At 52.3% G+C, this 17,922-nt stretch overlaps 1 protein-coding gene and 1 long non-coding RNA gene across 10 annotated transcripts in view; both read right to left on the minus strand.

The window, feature by feature from the left end:
* Positions 1 to 335: 335 nt before the first annotated feature.
* On the minus strand, positions 336 to 11,175 carry LOC128336017 (uncharacterized). Its single transcript, XR_008311812.1, has 2 exons — positions 8,591 to 11,175; positions 336 to 2,821 (listed from the first exon to the last, which is right to left on the minus strand). It is a non-coding gene; the product is annotated as an uncharacterized LOC128336017 (long non-coding RNA).
* A 1,030-nt stretch (positions 11,176 to 12,205) lies between these two features.
* TEX14 (testis expressed 14, intercellular bridge forming factor) overlaps positions 12,206 to 17,922 on the minus strand; it is a 34,712-nt gene continuing 28,995 nt past the window's right edge. For 8 of the 9 annotated variants that reach the window (XM_053275092.1, XM_053275091.1, XM_053275093.1 and 5 more), the window contains exons 23-28: positions 17,530 to 17,651; positions 16,722 to 16,909; positions 15,615 to 15,699; positions 15,369 to 15,489; positions 13,891 to 13,974; positions 12,206 to 12,348 (exon numbers count right to left, since the gene is read on the minus strand). In XM_053275092.1, coding sequence (XP_053131067.1) covers positions 12,231 to 12,348; positions 13,891 to 13,974; positions 15,369 to 15,489; positions 15,615 to 15,699; positions 16,722 to 16,909; positions 17,530 to 17,651 — 718 coding nt within the window. In that variant the 3' untranslated portion in view covers positions 12,206 to 12,230. Of the gene's footprint in view, positions 12,349 to 13,890; positions 13,975 to 15,361; positions 15,490 to 15,614; positions 15,700 to 16,721; positions 16,910 to 17,529; positions 17,652 to 17,922 lie in introns of all 9 variants that reach the window. The other variant, XM_053275090.1, reaches the window with a different exon arrangement.

Raw genomic sequence — 17,922 nt, forward strand, 5'->3', positions numbered from 1 at the left:
TTCTTTGTGTTTTCATTTCAGGATGTAAGGGAACCAGAATTTAAGGTCTATCAAAGGGGGTGATTCTTTTCAATACCCACTGTATCTCCTGAGATAACCTTCTTTGGCAATTTAGGTAGAACGTCTGTCCCTACATGGGTGTCCTGGGGTGTTTATCTAAGAATCTGAACCTGGAAAGCCTGATTTCAGGACCCATACTAACCATGGGTTAGCTCTTTTATCCAAACCACATAAGTATGGGCTTTGGTTTTGTTCTGTCTATAACAGATAAAACCCTCTGGTGGTTCTCTGAATCTTGCTGTTAACATTTCCCAACACACCACATAAGGCCAGTATCAAAACTATCATACATTTTTTCAATCATAATCAGTCCCAAAATTGTCGAGAATGCATACACAACATCAATAGCATGTACAGCCGCGTTCCAAGCCAATTCCATTTCACCAGAAATACCTGCCACATTCCTTTCTGTGTCTGACATTCCAATTCCAGGAATGATTGTGCAGAGAGCTTAATGGAGCCAAGGGCCTCCGGTGATTAATGGATTATTAGCTCATGGAAAGCAATGGCAATGATAAAGAGTATCATTTTGGAATCAGGTATACTTACAGTCACATCAGATAACAAGTATATAGGTGCTCAGGAAATTAACTTTAGCTAGCCAGTTTTCTCACATCCAGAACAGGCCTAAGAAGTCTCAAATAATGTCCGTAGGGCACAAAAGAACTTTCAAGTTGGAGAAAGGTGCAGACTTGGGTAAGGTGCCTTGGGTAGGACAGTAAGATGATTGGCACAGGATGTAGGCATCTTCTGATCTCCCCCACAGTACCCACCAGTCTGAGTTCCGCAATAATAGCAGCACATCGTCACCACAAGGAAGTGGAGCAAATCAACAAATCAACTCCCACCCCCCTTAGTAGCTTCTTGAGATAGCAAATAATCCAGGGGCAGTTGGATATTTGGGTAGCATGTTAGCCATCAGGCACTCCTCAGGTATCTGGCGTCAAATCTTCACCCACAGCACTCTGGGACGCAGGAGGAGCAGGAACAGGAAACTTGCATCAGGGCCTCTTCCTTGAACACAGGACAGGGCTGCCGATGGACGTTCCATCACCATTGGCCTAGACTGGAAACGCAAACGGGGACCCTCCTCAGGCAACTGCTGTTGACGGCGGGCATCCCAGCCTGCTCCAGGTCAGAGTTGTCCTCTGGGGACTTCCTTGACAATTGGATGGAAGAATCCAGGACCAGGTACTCCTTCCCTCGCACTTGACCATTGTTCCAGGTCACATACAGATCTGGAGAAGACCAGTCCTTCTTGGAAAGATAGTTCAAGACACAGTTGGTTGCACACCTGCTTACTTGGGAGAAAGATAGGCAAGTGAGTTACCAACAATACCCTCCCCTGGGTAGGGATAGCGTCCTGGGATCAGGTCCCTGGCAACACAAGTGGGTGACTGCTGACAAAGTCTGGTTTCCATGTAGCCTCATGACAACCCTTTGAGGCAGGCCAGGCCAGGTTGTGAGAGAAGTGACTGCAAGTGTCTTGGTCGAATGAGGACCTGAACCCGGGTCTCCCCGGTTCCAGTTCAACACTCTAACCAGTACACTGTGTTGGCTGCCAACATACTCACGGACTTCTGTCAGGGCATTCGATCTCCGTCCAGTGTACCTGACTTGATTCTCCATAAAAGGATGATCCGTCAGTAACATCTAGCCTTGGGGATCTTCACCATCCCCATCTAAGCCACGTGCAAATAATGTTCCAGCTCTCCGTCTTCAGCCTCATACCCTGTTTCCCCGAAAGTAAGACCTAGCAGTAATTTCTGATGTACCGCTAATTGCCCTAGTGCATTTTTTTGAGCTAAAATTAATATAAGACACTGTCTTATTTTGGGGGAAACACGATAATTAACAAGTCACTGATGGATACAAGTTTAGGTTTGACATTTCTGTAAAGTGAAAACAACCTTTCCAGACAAGGAAAAAGATAGCCCACACAGGACAAGTCAATCCCTGCCCTCTGTCAACCCACAGCTTGGGCGTTACCTGACTTGGCATGTCCAGTGAGATACTATACCTTGGTAAAGTAGGATTGTTTACTACACAAATTACACAGGCGGTTGCCACATGTTCTGCAAAAGGGTACATCCAAGAGGCACAAAAGTGTCTTTGTATTGACAAGGAAAAACCTAAGGATTGGTTCTGGAAGAATTCCAGATCCACCTGCTGTTCTTCACCAGCCATCCTCTTCTAAATGCGCCCCCTGCTGTGGTGCAAAGTCAATGTCCTTTTTCTGAATATGTGGGGGGTTGTGCCAAGATAGTGAGCACAGGAATCAAAGAGGCATGGAAACAGGAATAGAGGGAGCAGCGGTTTTAGCTGCAGCATCTGCCATCCAATTACCCTTTGTCACTGGGTCATTTCCCTCTGGTGGCCTCTGCTATGGATGACTGCAACCTCTTCTAGTAGTGTAACAGCAGTCTAGAGTTCTGATATCTGTGCCCCATACTTTACTTCCTTGTTTCCCACTGTTAAAAATCTTCTTCCTTTCCAAGTGGCCCCATGTGTTGTGTAAAAATTACCTTGAAGGTGATGAGCTCTGCAAGCTCTGCTGAGATACCTGGAGAAAGAGATTTCACCACCAGAACTTCATGGTCAGTCACTACTCTGTAGCCAGCTTACATTGTCCATCTTACATGAAGCTGCCTCCATCTGTGTACAGATCAATGTCTGCATTTTGGAGAGGTTCATCTTTAAGGTCAGGACGGCTTGGCATAGATGCAGTCCACAGCTTGCAAGCAATCATGTTCTTGGTCTTCTGTAGGCTCAAAAGAAAGCAAAGTAGCTGGATTAAGAACAAAAGTAGTAGCCATGGAAACCCCAGGATTCCCCACCAAAGTCACATAATAGTTGGTCATGTGTGAGGGAGTCAGCCATCTAATTGCACACACAAAAAGACTAATCCCCTTTAGCTGGGAAGTTTCTAAGGTGAATTGCAAACCAGTACTTTGGAACTCCCTGCCACTTGCAGGAGTGATAAAACCAAAATTTCTCATTTCTTCAAATCTTCCATCTGGGTTCTGGAATTTGAAGGTTCAACTACTGTGAAGGCAAAGGCAGGGCTGGCGGTGAGACAAATGTAAAACTTAAGCCATAGACCATTTGACAATTCTCTTAGTTTACATCAAGATCAGTTAGCAGAAGTATTGCCTAGATACTGCAGAAATATAAAACAATAACTTCATTTGACTATTTGACTTTAAATCCCTTTTTCTTCTCACCCACAATAACAAACTGCTGTTCTACTGTAGTTGGAAGAAACAGGCGAGGGGAGAATTTCCAGTTTGGGCTCCCTGAATTCGACCGACTCCATGTTGGAGACACTTTCCCATGTACAGTCTATACCAGGCCTGCACAACATAAGGCCCGGGGGCCGGATTCGGCCCGCAGAGACGATTTCACTGGCCCCTCAGGGATCCTGCAGCAACACCAGAGCTGGAAAGTGCCTACAGCGCCATCCTGTGCATGCGTTCGCAGAAATATGCTCCATGATGTGCCCAGTGAGGCTTACTCCCATGTAAGCATGCCTAGCATTGCAGCCTGAAAGCAACAACAGTTTAGGGAGGGGAGAGGACTTGGCATTTGTTTGGGGCTGGCAGGCACTCTAGAGGCCCCACCCATTGAGCACAAGGACAGCACCTATTCTCTGACCACTATCCTTGGCTAAAACTATGGGTCCAGTGACGGGGGGATAGATGCACAAGTAACTAGTATAATCATTTAAGTTTGAATGTCATAATGTGCTAAAGACTGGATCTCGGCCCCTGCACTCCACATTGTGGATGGTTCCGGCCCACTAGGGCATTTGAGTTGTGCAGCCCTGGTCTATACAGAGAAACTTAAACAAAGTTAGAGGAACCTAAGAGCCCCCCCTTTCTCTCTTGCCAAGGAGATATCCCTGCTGGGTGCATCGATACACTCACACAAAGCTGTCCCATATACAGTCTCCCTTGAGCTCAAGAAAGTATCACAGGCTTGTAGTTCCACAAAAGTCAGCAATACAGTGGAAAATAACATTTGGCAAAACACAACTGAATCGGAATGACAGAGACAACACCATCAATTTGACATTGGGAGGACCTGCAAAGAAGGAAAACCTCAGCATCATCCCAGTTGGCCAGTTGGGCCTGCCGAAAGTTCCCTCCGCCGCTCAGGCCACAACCAATTTCTCAAGTGATACACAGTAACTGAATGCTGATATCAGAGCAAGTTCTACATATTCACAAACACAACAAAAGTCCCATCTGCACAGAGATGGTGGGGTTTTTGGCCCCAGCTCACTGCATTTCAACAAAAGGAGGAATCCTGCACAGGACGAAACAGGAATAAAGTTTTCAGGAACAAAATCTTCACTGGAGCCTCTCTGGGCTCCCGCTCAAAACACACACACATCACCCCTGGCATTAACATAAGGCTTTAATACACACAGTCACACTACATTCTCGTGTGAACAAAACAATGCTGTGGTTTTAACATGTTTAAGGCTTACAGAACAGAAAACATCCATTTTCAAGTAGCCTGTAAATCTACACCTTTTGTTCTTCAGAATCACAGAGGATTTTATAATAGGGATGTGCAAAAAATTTCGGGCACAGATCGATCTGTGCCCGAAACGAGCAATTTCGGGTGATTCGGGGCCGAACCGAATCACCCCCGATGCCCCCCGATATTTTTCGGGGCCGAGCCGAATCACCCGAATTTCAGGGCCGAAAAATTCGGGTGATTCAGCTCATGAACGATTTTTGGGGAATTTTTGAAGTTTCCGTGTCTTTGGGGCAGATTGGGGCAGAAAGTGGGGCCCGTGGCAGAAGAGTGGGGTGGGGTGGTAGTGCCCAATGGGTGGAGGCTACCACCCCAATTTAAGGGGGATTGGACAAAGGGCTGATTTTTTGGGAATTTTTGAAGTTTTAGTAACTTTGGGGCAGTTTGGGGGCATAGCATGGTATCTGGGCAAAAAGAGTAGGTTGGGGTGGTAGTGCCTAATGGGTGCAGGCTACCACCCCAATTTCAGGGGGATTGGGCAAAGGGCTGATTTTTGGGGAATTTCTGAAGTTTTCGTGTCTTTGGGGCAGAATAGTGGGGTGGGGTGGTAGTGTCTAATGGGTGGAGGCTACCACCCCAATTTAAGAGGGATTGGACAAAGGGCTGATTTTTTGGGAATTTTTGAAGTTTTGGTGTCTTTGGGGCAATTTGGGGGCAGAAAGTGGATCTGCCCCAAAAGAATGGTGTGGGGTGGTAGTGCCTAATGGGTGGAGGCTACCACCCCAATTTCAGGGGGATTGGGCAGAGGGCTGATTTTTTTGGAATTTTTGAAGTTTTGGTGTCTTTGGGACAGATTGGGGGCAGAAAGTGGATCTGCCCCAAAAGAGTGGGGTGGGCTGGTAGATAGTGCCTAATGGGTGGAGTCTACCACCCATCCCCAATTTCAGAGTGATTGGGCAGAGGGCTGAATTTTGGTGAATTTCTGAGGTTTTTCTTCATAAGGTGCAGTGTGCTAGATTGATCCATTCATCATATTCTTAGTAAATGAGAGTGTGAAAAAGTGAAAGTGGGGTCATGGGAGTTGTTTAATTGAAAAAAATCTCATTTGCTATCATAGAATGAGAATTCACACCTCAGAAAATAAGGGAATAACATCCCTTCAGAAAAACCTCTGAGGGGACGGGTGAAATTGGGGACGGGTGGTAGCCTCCACCCAATAGGCACTACCACCCCACCCCACTCTTTTGGGGCAGATCCACTTTCTGCCCCCAAATTGCCCCAAAGACACAAAAACTTCAAAAATTCCCAAAAAATCAGCCCTTTGTCCAATCCCCCTTAAATTGGGGTGGTAGCCTCCACCCATTAGACACTACCACCCCACCCCACTATTCTGCCCCAGGCCCCACTTTCTGCCCCAAAGACACAAAAACTTCAGAAATTCCCCCAAAATCAGTCCTTTGCCCAATCCCCCTGAAATTGGGGTGGTAGCTTCCACCCATTGGGCACTACCACCCCACCCCAATATTTTGCCCCTGGGCCCCTTTCCCCCCCCCAAATCGATTTGGATTCGGATTAAATCAGAATCCGAACCGAATCAAGGGGGATTCGGGTGGCCCATATTCGGGCACAAAACAGAACAGGGGTGATTCGGTTCGGGTCCCGAACCAAATCACCGAAAATCCAAATTGCACACCCCTATTTTATAACAACTAAACATATTTAGGGCACACAATCATTTAGCCATAAAACTCAGTGAGCAAAGTAACTCAAACAGGGCAAAAGTTATTACAGTCTTTCACAAAACAGTCTGTAATTCAGCTTACCTTCTCTCTGTTAGCTTACAAGTGCCATTCAACCTTTTTATCATTTCCCAACCAAAATTGTTAAGACACTGCACATTCCTTTCTTCCACTACTCCCCCCCCCCCTCTTTTTCTCCTCTTCTCCCCAACTGCAAGCAGTTGAAGGAAGGAAGAAGGGAAAGAAAGCAACCTTTGTTCCCAAGAGGGAGAAGCTACCCAAGAATGTCTGCAAGTTTTCTTAACAGTCGAGGTAGCAGCACAGGAGGAGCCCTGATGTCCCCTGTTGCTGGGCAGCAGAGCTGAGCGGGCAGCTTGAGCCAGCAGAGCACGGACACAAAACTCAATCTCCTCCTGACTTGGAATCGGAGCTTGCAAAAGCGCCATGACTCCACCCCCATCTAGCAGCATAGGGGTGACAGTGGCAATGAGACAGAGTAGCAACAGGAGAGATCCACAAGAGACACCTTTCTTTCAGGAGTTCCATCCTGCCTGCATTTCAACAGGGCACGTTAAAGTGCTTTTCCCCTGGCTCCCCCCCCCCCTTTCCTCTCTGTTGAAGCAGCAAGTAGCTGCTGAGCTTAGAAACCGAACACAGGCATCATGATTTTAGCAAAATGCAATCACCCCTTCCTCTGAATCAGAGTCCTCAGGGAGTGCCTTTGTGCGTAGTGATGCTCCACAATGGTACCAGCTCTTGAGCAGAACAACAATGGCAAAATTGTTTGGTAAGCATATGAGCCTTCTGACAGCCACAGTACTACTCCTGACAGGGCATAGAGCACTGCCATTGATCACGGCAAGACCTAGTCATCCTGCTCTTCCTGAGCTCGATTTCCCCCATACTGATTCCAAGCCTTAAGAATCCTCTGCAACGGGGTGCAAGACGTCTCTTTGCGCTTCGATACACAGGAGCCCATTGCCCTCTCGTTCCGGTCTTACGGCGACCAACCTACTCGGTGCACCTGAGCACCACAGCCTCTCTGCTGCCGGCCTCACTGCACCGTGTTCCCTCCCGCGATGGACTCGGACACGGGAGAACCGGTCAGCCGACCCCTGGTGCCACTGGCAGTTTCCGACCAAGTGGGGATGAGCACCCAACAAATTGCTTGCAACTCGTGGGCCGGGGTCCCCTGGTACTGCACGGCCCCCAGGGATGGCCGGCCAACTCTCCCCAAGCCTTGCCACCCGCAGACTACCCGGGAACCAACCAGTCACGTGCCAGGAATGTCTAGGAGGGACTTGATTTCTCACCTGTGTTCTCGGACCTGTGGAGCAGTATTCGAAAGGTGGAAAGTCTCTCCTCTCTTGGCGTCGCTCTAAGGTGCTGGAGGGTGCCTCAAGCCGGCCTCCTCGAAAGCTGGACTCCGGACAAGGGTGCACACTGCCCAGCTGTCGAGGGGACCCAGAGGGGCCGCTCACAGGCCAAGTAGTGCGAGGCTGGCAAACGAGCCCCCAAATGTCAGGAATCGGGTGCAGCTGTGAGCCGATTGGGAGCAGCCGGGTTCTCAGGAGCAGTGCTGGTCTCCCCCTTAGGTTTTTAGAAGGCCACCCCTGTCTTGTTCGTGTAAATGTAGCCGCCGATTTGTAGAGTTCGACAGACTGAGTTTTGCCAGATGTTTGGGCGGCATTGGGGGGGTTTGCTTTGCCCTGGTGTGTCTCTTTTAAAATGAGAGGGTTTGGGGAGGGTTTTTCCACCCGGGACTAAGTTCTTCTGTCTGTCTGTTTATGCTTCAGAAGGTAAGGCAGCCCTGCTGGATCAGGCCCAAGGAGGCCCATCGAGCCCAGCACACAGTGGCCCACCCAATGCCTCTGGGGAGCCCACAGGCAAGAGGTCTGTGCATGCTCCAAGCCACAAGATCGGGGCGGGGGGTGCGTGGGGGGCACGACTTGAGTCCTGACAAGCAGGCACTGCAGCCTGGACCAGCAGCGGGGAACAGCCTGGCCTGAAAGGCTCCCTCCCTCCACCCCTGCCTACTGAACCTGAAGCTGCGCCAGCCTGTCCCCCCCCCCACCCACCCCCCACAGGAGCACCCTGGGAATTGTAGGCAGAGGCTGCCGCTGCACCTTGGCTAGGAAACCCGCTGGCTCTGCTCTCCCCCGGCAAAGCGGCCGCCCGGGGAATCCTCAGCAAGGAACACCCCCCCCCCCACACAGACACACCACCCCCCTTTAACGCCCCGCAACAAAGGTCGCTGGCCTCTTCTAGGGGGCGACAGAAGAGTCACGCTGTTGGGAGAGGCTGACCTTTCGCAGGTTTCTGCTCCGGAGAAGCCTCTCGTCAGCGCGGGGAGAGGTGGCGAGGGGGCAGGCTCGGCCAGCGAGGGAGGGGCGCGGACGGGGCTCCTCCGCGGGGCGCGCACCCCCCGCCTGCCGGCGCCCCCGGGCAGGAAGGCCTCAGCTGCCGCGGAGACCATGCCGCCATCTTGGCTACCGGCACGAGACGGGCCGGACTTCCGTCGAAGCCGCGCAGCTCCCACCGTTGCTCATAGCAACGGCCCTGCGTGCCGACCAGAGAGACAAGAGTACAGCGGTGCTATTGGCTGAGGGAGACTAGCGTCACGCCCGGGGGACGTCGCCGGCACGCCCGGCTTGTTCTTTGGTTGCTAAGCGACCGCTGGAGGCGTGTCATTACAGTTCAGGCCGGTGCAATTTAGCCCACCCACCCCAGCTGTTTTTGGACTACAACTCCCGAAATCCCCAGCCACAGCGGCCAATAACCAGGGATTAGGGGAGTTGTAGGTCATCATCTGAAGGAAATGCCTGTTCCAGAGTGCGTCGCTCTAGGATGGAAAGAAGCCATTCTTTATGGTGCTGAAGGCTCTGGCGGCACACGGCGATGTCGTCATAAGTGCGCGCCGAGAGAGACTGCGCTGATTTCCAGCGAGTGCGTGGGCTTGCGAGGGTGGAGAAAGTCCCGTGCGAACCATGGGGGGCCGGCGTGCACTGCACTTCGTGTTCAAAGTCGGCGACCGAGCGCAGACGGCACGCTTCTACCGGGAGCTACTGGGCATGCGCGTGAGTGGCGGGACGTGGGGGCCCTTACAGGGCCTGAGGAAGGGCATGACAGGTGACGTCAGAGGCTACGGGTGCCTCGCGGGTCCTAGTGTCCCAGAAGCGCGTAGTAGCTACGGGTGGTGCCTACGGCCAATCTTCCCAGTGTGCGCCTGTCTGATTTGCTAACTGGGCAAAGAGGTATCTTGTATCTGTTATTACTGTGAGCCGTCTGGAGCAGTGTAAATATTTTAAATAAATAATCAATAATCAATTTTGCAAGTGGAGATTATTGCGAGTCCAGACTGCATCCAGCCCCAGCACAGCACCCACAGCCCGCTATAGGGAGATCTTGCTTGGCTGCTGCTCCTTGCTGCTTCCTTACAGGGACTAATCAGTGTTCCCTCTAACAGAGGTTCTCAGATGATGATGATGATGATTTTACATTTATATCCCGCTCTTCCTCCAAGGAGGAGCCCAGAGCACAGCTTGAGTTTCTCTTTCACAACAACCCTGTGAAGTAGGTCAGGCTGAGAAAGAAGTGACTGGCCCAGAGTCACCCCAGCTAGTTTCATGGCTGAATGAGGATTTGAACTCGGGTCTCCCCAGTCCTAGTCCAGCACTCTAACCACTACACCACGCTGGCACGATGTTGTTGACACCGACTTGACGGCACTTAATCAATCAATTGAATAATTACAATAATATACCAATGACTGACTGATTGATTAAGTGCCGTCGAATCAGTATCAACTCTTAGCAACCACCCAGATCAGGGCTGTTCAACTTTGGCCCTCCTGCAGATGTTGGCCTACTGGCTATGGGCCACTGTGGTTGGGGATTATGGGAGTTGTGATCCAATAAATGAATAATTAAACAATAAAAATAAAAACAGCTCTAGGGCCAAAGTTGAGCAGACCTGACCTAGATAGATTCTCTCCAGGATGCTCTGTCTTCAGCTTGGCCTTTAAGGTCTCTCAGTGGTGCCTTCATGGCTGTCTGTCATTCATTCAATTTCTATACCGCCCTTCCAAAAATGGCTCAGGGTGGTTTACACAGAGATCTAATAAATAAGATGGCTCCCTGTCCCCAAAGGGCTCACACTCTAAAAAGAAACCCATAAAACCCAAAAGGAAGCATCGGAAATGTGAACGGCAGCTTGCAGACAGCACAGGGACTACGGTGTTGGTGCAAAGGCAATACGGAGGCACATGTTGCAGATCCGTAGTGACACTGTAGAAAGAGTTAATCTGGGAAGCACCCTGGAGACGCTTTTTCCCCCATCTGGGAATCCCTGTTAGAGGGAACACTGACCCCAACCCACCGATCTTTAACTCGCAAGAGGTTCCCCCCCCCGGCCTTATTGGAGGCCTCTTGGCCCCAATTCACACTCAGGAGATCCCCATCAATGTAAACCCCTGCAGGCAGGGGGGTGGACTGCACCCTCCGCTCTGCTAGAAGCCTTGCCCAGGGCAGGGGGCGGGAGGAAAAGCCCCATCCGTGCCATGCACGGAGGCTGGCCACCTTTCTGCAGCTGAGGTGCACTAGAGGATCCAACCTGCCGTTCCGTCACTATCTTTCTGGAGGGGAGACCCGATCTTTGTTAGTCCCACTGGTGGGGCTTCCCCTGCTGGACTTGTGGGCAGGAGGGCAAGGGGTGAAGGTAGAGCTCAAGAACATGCCAGGGTGCTTTCCAGATTACCTGCTCAACAGCGGTGAAATGCTGCGGCGTTGGACGGAGCGCATTGAAACTGTAAATAAAAGCTGTTGCGCAAAGCCACCAGCAGGGGGAGCAGTCTTGCGGAACCCACCCATGGGGAAATACAGCTATTTTTTTGCAACGGACATACAGGGTTCTAGCACTAAATCGCAGCGATCAAATCCGAAACAAGGTGTCCGAAATGTGAACGGCACCCAGCTGTCCGTGCAAGGGACTGTGCAGTGTCACCACCCAGGAAGTACAGAAGCACACTTGGCAGATCCGTAGTGACACTGTGATAAGGGTTTAATCTGGAAAGCGCCCAGGAAAAGCATCCAAGACCCGGACAAAGACGAGTGTTACCTGAATGGAGTTGGCCATGGCAGCCGCTGCCACAGACTGGGCTTCTGGCCTCCTGGAGCTGCGGCTGAGGAGGGAATAAATGCCAGGACAAAGGTGGGACCGACATCCACAGTCACGTCAGGAGAAAAGCTCTCGTGGGCAGGGGGTCGTTGGCGTGGAATCACTGCGGGACTGCAAAATGACACACACATGCACCCTGCCCCCTTTGCCCAGGTCAAGGAAGAGATCCTGAGAACGCCCAGATGTCATCTGGAGGGGGCGCCAGAAGACACGCTCCAGCCAGTTAAATGGCACCCACACGCCCGATTACGCAGCAGCCCTGCTCGCCTTCGGAGTGAGTGGCTGGAATCCACCGCTCTCCAGCGGTGGAGAAAAGCAAGCCGGAATCCTGCCAACGCATCCAGCACTGTGCAACAGACAAGAGGCTTTCCTCTCTCCTAGCTCGGAGTGCTCACAGCTCGGCAGGCCTGTCAGACCCCCCAGCAGTGGGGCAGATCTCCCCCACTCCAAAATTAGTGGACTGGATGGCCTGGCATATGGGTGGAGCTGCTGTCTGGGAAATGGCGAGCGCGGAGACCCCCACCCCCACCGCTGGGTAGACAGAAATGGTGGTGTGGCTCTTTGGATCGTGGCCTGACGCGCATCAAAGAGGGAAGGGGGGCAGGGCGGGGTGTATCTTTTCTGCAAACCGTTATAGAAACCGGCATCACTAAAACCTGGATTTTCCTAGACACGGTTCGGCATGATTTAAACAACGAAACAATTTGGAGGGTCTGGAGTTCGACACAAAACACTTAAGAACAAGGCACAGTTCAGTGTTTCTTTTATGGATCAAGAAAGACCTTCGGCATTTCTGGCACGGGCTTCAGGTTCTCCGGCGCTGCTCTCCTCCTCCTCCTCCTCTCTCCCCGCCATCTCAACGTTTCTGCAGTGCGTACGGACTGGCTCCCTTCGGGAACAGAGAAGGATGTCTATCACAATCAAACTGCATTCAAAGTACGAGCAACAGCATGTTTTCCTAGTTAAAGGAGTCCTCAACTACTTGGGGAAGTGGATTTTCGGCATGATTGAGCCCTCCTTTCCCGAAGCCAGGAATACATCCAGCTTCATCGCAACTGAGCATTCAAGCCGATGGTGGACAAATTTTGAGGCATCCTTGCAGTTTTCATAGATGTGACAGGCAGAGGAAGCACTAAAAATATGGATGATGGGAATAGTGAGTGGATTTTAGGAACTTAGGCAGCTGCCATATACTGAGTCGGACCCTTGGTCCATCTAGCTCAGTATTGTCTACACTGACTGGCAGCGGCGTCTCCCAAGGTTGCAGGCAGGGGTCTCTCCCAGCCCTACCTGGGATGGAACCTGGTACCCTTCTGCATGCTAAGAAGGGAGTCTTCCACTGTGCTATGGCTCCATCCCCCACAGGGAATGCCTTACAGGGCTCAGTCACCCATCCAAATACAAACCAAGGCAGACCCTGCTTAGCAGAGGTGGCAATTCATGCTTGCTTCTGCAAGACCAGTTCTCCTGCCCTGTTTTGCCAAATACATCCTCAACTGCACAAGTGAAACTATGGCCTGACGGGGATTGTCCCGACATGGATAACGTTTTGCAAATCTTCGCAATTGTGGCAGCCAAAAAGGCATTCTACAAAGACGAACGTGCAGGTTTTCCAAGCACTTGCTAGACACACCCTTGGCCGGTGACGTCTCAACGTCACGGGGCCCTCCAAACTTGTTGATTTGCGGGGACAAATGTGGCCGACTGCTGCAATTTTTAGAAATACGGCCAACAAAAATGCTTAATAATAGCTGTCAGCCACCTAATGATGCAGCAGGGAAATGACTTGACTAGCAAGCCAGAGGTTGCCGGTTCGAATCCCCGCTGGGATGTTTCCCAGAAACACCTATATCAGGCAGGAGCAATATAGGAAGGTGCTGAAAGGCATCATCTCATACTGCGTGGGAGGAGGCAATGGGAAACCCCTCCTGTATTCTACCAAAGACAACCACAGGGCTCTGTGGCCGCCAGGAGTCGACACCGACTCGACGGCATCACTTTACCTTAGAGCAGCAAACCTCAGCAAAGGTAGGCCAGGGTCACAGGTAATGCCACCCCACCTGAACCTGATTTGCAAACCCTGGAGAAGGCCAACCATGGGTGTGTGTGTACGGGGACGATGACATAACCCTCTACCCGAGTCAGCAGGTCGTCAACCGCCTAGAGACTACGGTAGTGGGTGGTATTCAAAGATCCAAAATAAATAAGTAAATAGCTAGCAAAGGAGGAAGGATGGTGGTCACACAGGGGCCCAAGACGCATCCCCCCCCCCAGTTACTGGGTGCTTCTGCCTCTCTCTCCCTCCCCCCAAGCCCAGGGGGAAGAGCGCCTCTGCCAAGAACCTTTGTCTGTCTGCTCTCTGCTCAGATGCTCACTCCCTGTCGTCGGCCTATCCCCAACCCCACAAGGAGACGTCAGCCAGCCTGCTCACCTGCTGGCAGGGCCCGGCTCCTCTTCGGGAAGGTCACGGCTGTCAAGAATTCCTTCCAAAACGTGGTCCAGGGAGGAATGAGCCCTGCACAGAACGGAGGGTTAGTGGGGAGGGCACGGGCAGCAGGCTCAGCTTCAGGGGGCAGAGGCGCCTTTGAGGCCGCTCCAGCTGAGGAGACCATTTGCAGATGATGGAAATTGGCTGGAAAATAATTTCGGAGCAGAAGAGTGACTGCACGTTTTGCTCCCAGAACTCCGCTTCTACAAGGGCTGGAGCTTAGCTGTATTTTTTTGGGTTTTTTTAATGAAAGCTGAAATCCGGGCGAATCTGGGTGGGCTAAGCAATCTGGGGGAGATGATTAGAATCTGAGTGAAACCTCAAATTCCGGGGGGTGGGGGCATGGCAACTCTACCACTGGGTGGATTTCCGGCTGCTGCTTGGCAGCGAAGATGAAAGGACATCCCTTTCAGCCTTGTAAATGGCTGCTTCAGATATTTTTTGAGCGCATGCCTAAGAGCTACTGTAGGTAGGGACATAGGAAGCTGCCATATCCTGAGTCAGACCATTGGTCTATCTAACTCAGTATTGTCTTCACAGACTGGCAGCAGCTTCTTCAAGGTTGCAGGCAGGAGTCTCTCTCAGCCCTATCTTGGAGATGCTGCCAGGGAGGGAACGTGGAACCTTCAACTCTTTCCAGAGCAGCTCCATCCCTTGTGGGGGAATATCTTCTAGTGCTCACACTTCTAGTCTCCCATTCAAATGCAACCAGGGCAGACCCTGCTTAGCTAAGGGACAAGTCATGCTTGCTACCACAAGACCAGCTCTCCTCTGCTGTGTGAATGTGACACACAGGTGTATGGAAACACAGGGCTAGAAACACAAGAGGAGGCTGCCTTTTACTGAGTCAGACCCTTGTTCCATCTAGATCACTCCTGTCTACACTGATGGGCAGTGGTTTCTCCAAGGTTTCAGGCAGGAGTCTCTGCCAGTCACCAAAATCCATGAGCACGGTGCCCAACAGACCTGGCGGCCTCCGGCCAGATCTGACGGGATTTCATTGGTGTTCACTGAACAACTCTGAAGTGCACTGAAGTGCAAAGCTGGGTTCCCTCTTTAACTTCCAGCCGGCCAACACCACCATTCCGCCACAGCAGTAGGTATTCTGAGCTCAAAGCTCCTGGAATGATCAGGGCACGGTGGGAAGAGATCCTGGGCGGATCTCCTGGGCGCTTTCCAGATTACCCGCTACAACTGTGGTAAAATGCTTCGGCTTGGCGGGATCGGATTGAAAACAACCCCCAGAATCTACAACGGAAAAGACAGCGACTTCTTTGCAATGGACATACTGAATCGCAACAATAACATCCAAGACGGGGCATCCGAAACGTGAACGGCGCCATGCTGACGCTTAGCAGATGCATTGCAGAGGTTAATCGGGAGAGCGCCCAGGCCACGCCTCTCGCCAGCTTGCCTTGTACCTTTGCGTCTCTTCTCCCGGGTCCGACGTCTCTTGGGCCCAGAGGCTGGAATCCCCTCGGCTCGCTTGCAGCGTCCTCTCCACCAGCTCGTGGGCTTCCAGCTCCAGCTGCTCAGGGCCAACTGAGCACGGAAAGAACCATTTTCAGCGGCCAAGGGCGGCCGAGAGATCCCCGCCCAGCCTCGCCTGCCGCAACCCCTCTTGGCCAAACCCCAGGCGCAGACCACTCCGGCTGCACGCACGCTACCTTGCCGGGCGGCCAGAAACGCGCTCCCAGATACGGTCTGACTCCTTGGCAGGAGTGGCTGGGTGGTGGGCTCCAAGAAGACCCTCTGAGGAGCATAAATGCTGCAGGTTATTCATTATTAATTCTTACTAATTATGATGATATTTATATCCTGCTCTTCCTCCAAGGAGCTCAGAGCAGTGTACATGATTATTTTTCCCCTCACAACAACCCTGTGAGGTAGGTTAAAAGGAGAGATGCCCCTGGAGTCCCACAAGCCCTTCTCTTTAGCTGTTGCTGGACGGCCACGCCCCTCAAGCCTGGCCATTGGCTGGGAAGACTGGGAGTGGCTGCCCAGGAGCAGCTGCAGGGGGATTCCCAGAGGTGGTGGACTACAACTCTCAGAATCCCCAGCTGCAAGGGCTTTGGCTGGGGGATTCTGGGAGTTGTAGTCAAACACATCTGGGAATCTCTGTGAGAGGGAACACTGCTGGAGGAACCGAGTTGGGCCCCTAGATCCGAGGCGGGGTGAGAAGACTGGGATGCCGGCAGGGTCCTCCAGCAGGGAACCCAGACCGGACAGCTGGGCGCTTTCCAGATTGCACAGTAACACAGCCGTCATTTCCTTTGGCTTGGCAGAAGATAGGGCGGAGAGAGATTCCTGCCTTCCACCTTCCAGCACTCTAACCACTACACCATGCTGCACAAATAAATAAATATTGTAGAGGGAGAGGCTTCCAGCCTGTAGTGGCGAGAGTGCCGGACTAGGACCGGGGAGACCCGAGTTCAAATCCCCATTCAGCCATGAGACTAGCTGGGTGACTCTGGGCCAGTCGCTTCTCTCTCAGCCTCACCTACTTCACAGGGTTGTTGTGAGGAGAAACTGAAGTATGTCATACACCGCTCTGGGCTCCTTGGAGGAAGAGCGGGACAGAAAATGTAATAAACAAATAAATCCTCTTGGTCCCCTTAACAAGGAACACAGAACAGGAAGCAGGGGGCGGCTGCCGCCTGGGACCAGCCAAGAATGCCTTCAACAACTCCACCTCCCAATATCCTAGGCGAGATGCCATGGTGATGCCGTCTCTGGGCACCCTGGCGCCGGGGATGTGCCAGGCCGCGACTTACGGGTTCGGAGAGCCCGGCCAATGGCTGCTGGAGGCCAGGGGGCATCTCCATGCCGGTCCCCTTCTCGCAGGCTGTGGGGAAGGTGCTGAGTCCCCGGGGGGAGGCCTCCTGGCTGCTCCAGCTGGTGGTGTCGATCGTCATGACGCAGAAGTCCTTGTATTTCGTGACCGTCGAGGACAGCTTGGAACCTGGAAAGATGGAGGGACGGGGGGGGGGAGGAACTGTGGTGAGGGGGGCGGGAGCCGATTCTGAAGTACAAAATCCCTCCTGCCCCTACTTCTTAATCCCATGGCAAAAGGGTTTTAAACACCTAAGTGGGGGGGGGAGTTGCATTGGGGGTCCCGTCCCCTATATTCCGGCAAGCCCTTTCCTTATTCGCCTAGGCCAGGGGTGTCAAACTGTGGCCCTCCAGCTGTTGTTGGCCTACAACTCCCATCATCCCCAGTCACCATGGCCAGTAGCCAGGGATGATGGGAGTTGTAGGCCAGCAACATCTGGAGGGCCTCAGTTTGACACCCCTGGCCTAGGGTGAGTGGAAAACACCTCGAGGGGACTTGGGCACACAGCAGGCTTTGCTGTGACTTTACGGGGAGGCTAGACTGCGAACCCAAAGTTATCCCCCAAAACTGACACAAATAGTGGATTTGTTAAAACCCCGGATACCAATCACACAGTGAAAAACCCGAATGGTGTGTGAACTGCTCCCCAATCCCTCGCAGGGACTTTGGGGTAAATCTGGCCGGTTTGTGAACGCATTCCCTTCCACTCCACTCCACTCCGATGCAAGTGAAAGGGCTTTAAAAGCTACCTGGGCTGACGGGGGTGCTGGCGTCCGCCGGCGAGAGGGCACTTTTGGGTGTCTTGCAGGCCGTTTGCTTACAGGAGTCCTCGCAGGAGATGCTGGACAAGTCCCGGATATCCGGAAGCGACCTAAACCGACAGGAACACACAACGGAGGCACTCTGCTGGTGGTCAGGATCGCCAAAGGGCCTCTCCGTCCCGAGATTCCCCTTCCTCCAGTGGCCCCAGGCTCTCCCCTGCCTCCCCCAGCAACTGGTCCTCCAGGGAAAATGGCCAGATCTAGCCCGGGGTGGGTGGGGTGGGTAAGGATGCTGCCCAAGAACCATCTCCTCCCCATCCTCTTCCCTCAAGTGTGAGGCTGCCAGGACAGGATGGGGAGGAGAGCCAGAGGGACGGGGTG

This window comes from Hemicordylus capensis, chromosome 12 (genome assembly GCF_027244095.1).
Source record: "Hemicordylus capensis ecotype Gifberg chromosome 12, rHemCap1.1.pri, whole genome shotgun sequence".
NCBI lineage: Eukaryota > Metazoa > Chordata > Lepidosauria > Squamata > Cordylidae > Hemicordylus > Hemicordylus capensis.